Source organism: Stegastes partitus, unplaced genomic scaffold, assembly GCF_000690725.1.
Source record: "Stegastes partitus isolate 25-593 unplaced genomic scaffold, Stegastes_partitus-1.0.2 Scaffold1692, whole genome shotgun sequence".
Taxonomy (NCBI): domain Eukaryota; kingdom Metazoa; phylum Chordata; class Actinopteri; family Pomacentridae; genus Stegastes; species Stegastes partitus.
This window is the reverse complement of record NW_007579423.1, coordinates 111,856-117,759: the sequence shown is the minus strand read 5'-3', so window position 1 is coordinate 117,759 and position 5,904 is coordinate 111,856. Positions and strand designations below refer to the sequence as shown.

General features: G+C 40.5%; 1 protein-coding gene across 1 annotated transcript in view; it reads left to right on the top strand.

The window, feature by feature from the left end:
- Positions 1 to 2,331: 2,331 nt before the first annotated feature.
- The window catches only part of cacna1ha (calcium channel, voltage-dependent, T type, alpha 1H subunit a), a 78,377-nt gene continuing 74,804 nt past the window's right edge, over positions 2,332 to 5,904 (top strand). The window contains exons 1-3 of the mRNA XM_008301622.1: positions 2,332 to 2,438; positions 3,155 to 3,288; positions 4,868 to 4,965. Coding sequence (XP_008299844.1) covers positions 2,346 to 2,438; positions 3,155 to 3,288; positions 4,868 to 4,965 — 325 coding nt within the window. The 5' untranslated portion in view covers positions 2,332 to 2,345. The remainder of the gene's footprint in view (positions 2,439 to 3,154; positions 3,289 to 4,867; positions 4,966 to 5,904) is intronic.

The window sequence follows — 5,904 nt, the reverse complement described above, 5'->3', positions numbered from 1 at the left end:
GGTCTCGGATCACACCAGTAAATCCCAAGCGTCTCTGCGTTTGTGCAACGTATAAACAAAATGTAATTTGCAAAACAATATCTGTGTTCCTGCCTTTTTTTTTGGGTACCTTTTATGGATTTTTAAGTATCTCTGCATGTGAGAGTAATATAGAAGACAGCGGCCACCATTTGTTTTCGGTTTAACTCCCTTCTAATTAGAACAGTACCTCACCTTGGGAATACTTCAGCGGCGCAGCTCAGTGCACACGCCACATCGCTGAGTGTGTGTTGGAGAGAGGGAGAGTGTGTGGGATGTGGGTTTGGGGCTAAAAAGACAAACTAAAGTAGAAAAAAGACACAGCATCGGTGCCTTTTTTTTTTTTTGGGCAGTTGTGGGAATGTGATTTAAAGCTAGAGTACGCAGAATGGTAGAAACCAGCAAGAGGATTTTGAAAGCATTAAAACTGGAAAAAAAAAAACCCACGCGCTCTCTTCAGGCCTAAAGCGAGTCCTCCGAAACACATGGACAAACTTCTGGAGGATTAAAAGAGAGAGAGAGAGAGTGGGTGGGAGAGGAAATTAAAGCCACCTCACATCTAAAAAAAAAAAACCCCACGAATCAGTTACATCACTGCATATGAGAGACATCTAGTTCCAAGCCAATATAACTTCAGATAAATGCTGACAAACTGGGGCACAATGCAGCCAGTAAACGTATAAACATAAAGTAATGAAACTAGAGGAGGATGGGGACCATTAAGTGCACTGAAAGACACAAATAAGAAGGAAAAAAAAACACATTATGCAATGCCTATAACTTAAAACCGCTTGATTTGTCAATTCCTGTGAGGATGCCTCTTTAATGCACTGCATACTCTAGCTTTAAGATGCTTTTTTCTATTTATTTCCCCTCTTTTCATCTGTCTCTCACTCTTCTACTCTCTGATTTACTTGCCATGCAGTATTTTTTCCCCTCATTAAGATAATGAGGCATCTTCTGGAATTATTGCAGCTGCCGACATGTGCCGTCCATGCATCTTTGATGAGTTTACTCACGATTTTATAAAGTGCATCATGCAACATGTTGTCAGCGGGGACGCGTTGCGAATACGTTATCAGTGAGACCGGTGTCGATGCATTCGGCTTTCATCCCCCGATTGTTCCCGCGGTGAGCGTCCCTTTTGTTGTGCATTGCTATTCGTGGCACATCCGCTGGATTTTTCTGTCTGGCGCGGTGAAAACAAAAATCAAATCAGAGGAATGATCGGATTTTGGAGCTGACAGGCACTTTTCAGATTCGCTATCTTTCATTTAGGCAGTAGGAACAGGCGGCCTGATTTAATTGCATAAATGTTGATTCGCTCAAATCGCATGAAAGACTGATTCACTCATTTCTGTTACAACTACTGACATCATTCCTTCTGGACTCTTATTTCAGTGACAGAAAGGAAAGGAATAAACTGTTGCCTGTACACTCTGTAACTTATTGCTTTGTCCTAAATAGATAATCTCACTGGTTGTCCAAAAAGGATAAAAGAAGGATAAAAAAAAAAAAAACAAGCAAAAGGAAATCTACAAAAGATTACTCACAAGTGCTTTTTTTAGTCGGGTCAAACAAGGAATCCGACATTTGTATACCCTTGAAATTACGTTCCCTCCGTGTGCCGAGAAAGTAGGACAAAGGGGTTTTCACAAATCTGAGGCCGCACCAGAGGTTTGATGAATCGTTACTGTCATCGCTTGTTTCTTTTCAGATCTTGAGATTAAGTGAAACCAACATTAACATCTTTTCTTACTTCCTCTCATTGATCAACATTAGCAAACACTGCAGCGGATACACAGCAGACAGTAAGCAATCAAAATGTTTATTTGTGACATGGTGAAAAAGGGCCTGTAATCAGATCATCAGCCGGTTTCATTCATTATTAGAGCCATTAAGATGACACAAAACTTCCTATCGGGTTCCAGTGAGTTGGTGGAGTCATCAGAATGTGGTTTGTTTACTGGAGCTCAGATTTTCTGACCTTTTTGCAGCTAGTCAGACTCATCCCATTCACACTGTCACCGAGCTGCTTCTGTACGATCAGCAATCAGCGTAATGGGAGCAGCTCTCTGACTAACATCCCGCTTTGACTGACTCTGCACCAGGTCGACGGGCTCCGTTGTTCTGTTTGGTTTGTACCTTTGCAGTGGGATTCCCCTGCACTGACAGCAACACCCAACCTTGATGATGCTTCGCTTTTTTCTGATTCTTTAAGTTGTTGCTTTTCCATGAATTTTGCTTGCTCCATGTGCACCTGTTGTGGACGATTTTTGTTTTGTTTGCCCTTAACTCCTTCCCGCACGTGGTTCGAGCACGTGTCCATGCTGGTGATCCTGCTCAACTGCGTGACTCTGGGGATGTTTCAGCCCTGCGAGGACGTTACCTGCCAGTCAGAGTGGTGCCGCATCCTCCAGGTCAGTGTGACTCTCTTGCCTTGTTAACCAAACTCACGGGAACAATCCCTGACGTTGAAAGTGTTGTCTTTGTGCGAATTTGCCACCTTTCCACAAAAACACACATTCACCTGGTTCATATAAGGATTGAAAGTTGTGCCGTAGATTGTGGAAAAACACCTCAACATGTATCTCTTTAAAGTCATCTACCATGTTTTCGTTTTCCCAATTAACCTGCCCAGTCGGTGCTTCAGTGAGCAAACGGGATTTTTCTCTCACTGTCTGCTTTAAGTTGTTGTGAAATGCCTTGAAGAGAAACTGCAATTAAAAGTACAATTCATAAATGAACGGTAATGAAAAATTAATTCATTTTCCTCACGCCGTCTCTCCCTCGTTTGTTTCTACGCGCTCTCACTGCAGTGCTGCGTCGTGTCTTGGCACTTTTAGATGTGCTCATTACTCACAAATACAGACATTCCTCTTGCCGTAGTAGATGTCTAATTAATTGAGATGCAGCCATAACCACGCTAAGCCAGAGCTGTTGTTCCCTGCTGGGATGCAGCTAACTAATAGAAACAAGAACTCATTTCCAGACAACCTCCTTTCCACAGTTTCATTCAAAACTGTATTGACAAGGAGCTCTGACCTTTCTCTCGTAGCCAGAGGTCGATCGCCTCTCGTGTTATTGTTGTCAATCTTTATTTCTGTGCGTTTCTCTCATTGACATGTGCGACCAGGTGTTGGACGACTGCATCTTCGCGTTCTTCGCGGTGGAAATGGTCATCAAGATGGTGGCTCTGGGAATATTCGGCCCCAACTGTTACCTCGGTGACAAGTGGAACCAGCTCGACTTCGTCATCGTCATGGCAGGGTGGGTGCACCGCTGCGCTTTTTTCCTCGTGCCCGCAAATTGCTCAATGGTTTTTCTGTCTGCTCGGAATAAAACGTTTAATCATCCACACACAAATTTAAAAAAATCACACAAATACGCACGCATGGGAAGGAAACCGGGCTGCTCACACATGACAAAGACGTATGAAGCTTCTGTTTGTGTCTGTGGGTGTCTTAATGTACCTTTTTGTGTGTTTGTCCTGTCAATGTCGTGTCATTATCAAAATAGAAATGTCCTTTATGTTGGTGGGCTGTGATTTCTCTCTGTAGCCCCACTAAAGGGAATTATTGACCCTTACACATGTCTACATATAGGATGCTGCACCTAAATATTGCAAATTAGCATCATGCAGGGAGGTTTAACCTTCTCTAAAGACATGGGAGAAGCACAAACATTCATTTGAGATCTCAGATATGTTGTAATAATAATAATAATAATAATAATAATAATAATAATAATAATAATAATAAAAACTTTATTTATATACCACCTTTTAAAAACAGAGTTTACGGACAAGCCAAAAAAAATAAAAGAAGGATATTCACGCTTGGTTAGTTCAAACAAAAGGACAACGACTAAAGAGGCGAAAGTGGAGAAAAATTGTGAAACATGGTAAAAGAGTTTCACAATGATTAAAGACAGCAGCTCGAGATAAAACTATAAAAGAACCAACAACACCATATCCAAGTAAGGGAAGAGAACAAGTGTAAGAGAAGTAAATTGAGGCTAAAACCACAATCACAAGGCTAAACATAATAATAGTAATAGTAGATAAATAAAATACAGATAAGTATATAAATAAAGGGTAAAAGAGAATAAAATGAACAATATCATAAAAAAAAAGTAATGAGACGATAAAAATAAATGAATCAAGCCTATAAAAATGGGTTTTAAGAAGCGATTTAAAAGAAGGCACTGATTCAGCAGCTTTATCTCCTCAGACAGGCCCTGATCGTAAACGCTCGCTCACCCTCCGATTCCAGTCTCCACTTTGGAACAGGGATCCGTAAAATCTTAAAATCTGTTCTGAAATGGACAGGGAGCCAGTGTCGTCTGCCAAAACCTGACATAAATGACATAAACCCATCTGAGCAGCCTCAAAATGCGACACTACCTGAGATTAAGACAATCTGGTGGCTGCTTCCTGCTGCAGACTCAAGCCCGGGGTGACTTTATAACTCGAGGCGAGGGCAGGACGCCGTCATGAGCAGACACTCCTTTCAGCGACTCCCTCATTCCAGCCAGACCAGACACACTCCCCCACATGCCACACAGTCATAAAGCACAAAACACAATGAAACCGTAGCTGTTCTCCTCTACCAGCTTTGTATACTGTCACATTTATTATGTTTGTGTGCAGCGGTTTGAGCTACACAAGCCTGAAAAGTTCTGTGTAATTGAGTGTCAAATGTTATTATGTGGGTTGATTCCACGATAAGCTTTCTTATTTTGTTGTTGCTGTTTCTTTGTGTATGCGTGTGTTTGTGTATTCTTTTGTTTTTAGTACCAAACAGGAGGTAAAACTTTTTTTTTTGTCCCTGACTTTCTGTACCTTCAGGGTGATGGAGTATTCTCTGGACGGCCACAACGCCAGTCTGTCAGCCATCCGAACCGTCCGAGTGCTCAGGCCACTGCGGGCGATCAACAGAGTACCAAGTGAGTGTTCAGAAGAAAGTTTCACGACAACTCTATCGTCACTGATTCGTGGTCAGGACATAAAAACACATGGCTTATCGACTGGAGAACATTCCCTCTGCTGCTTTTTATCAAGAGCAATGATAGCTTTCAGTTTAGCCATTTACACACGAGACACCAGGTTAATGCTATGAATTCATTTTAATATTAGTATAATATGTTTTTTTGTTTGTTTTAGTTAGAAGCCAATTTAGATTTTGCTTTAAAATGATTAGGGACTCCACATGCTTATGTGCATGCTTCAACAGAATTTCTGATTTTACTTGACATTTATGGGGGTATTTTTGAAATACAGGACAATATTATTATATTTTAAATCTGTGAATTTACATAGTAAAATCCAAAATTTGGAAACCTGGAACTGTAAATGTTTTTTTTTCTTTTACATAAAAATGCATGCATTTGCAAAATTTACTATAATTTCACGAATGTTTCCTTTTAATTTCATAACTGAAAGTGTTGAATTCAAGTTTACTGCTGTTAATATATTTCCAAAATCTGTCAAAATATACATTTTCATCCTTATAAACAGTTGTTACTTGGACTATGATCAAAAATAAATGATTAGTTTTACCACATTATTTATAAAAGTATACAATAAAACCCAACTATTAACGGCACTTTTCTCTAGTATTATGCCAGATTTGTACTATTATTATATCATTATTCAGCCACGCTTTTAGGTAATTTAATTGTTTTTACTCATGTAAATGCCATTCATTTACATTAAAAAGCCAAAACAAATTTGCAATTTCACATAAATATTAAGGTGCTGCAAGGTGGTGCAGTTGGTAGCACTGTTGCCTCGCAGCAAGAAGCTCGCCGGTTCACGTCCTGGGATCTTTCTGCATGGAGTCTCCATGTTCTCCCCGTGCAGCGTGGGTTCTCTCCAGGTTCTCC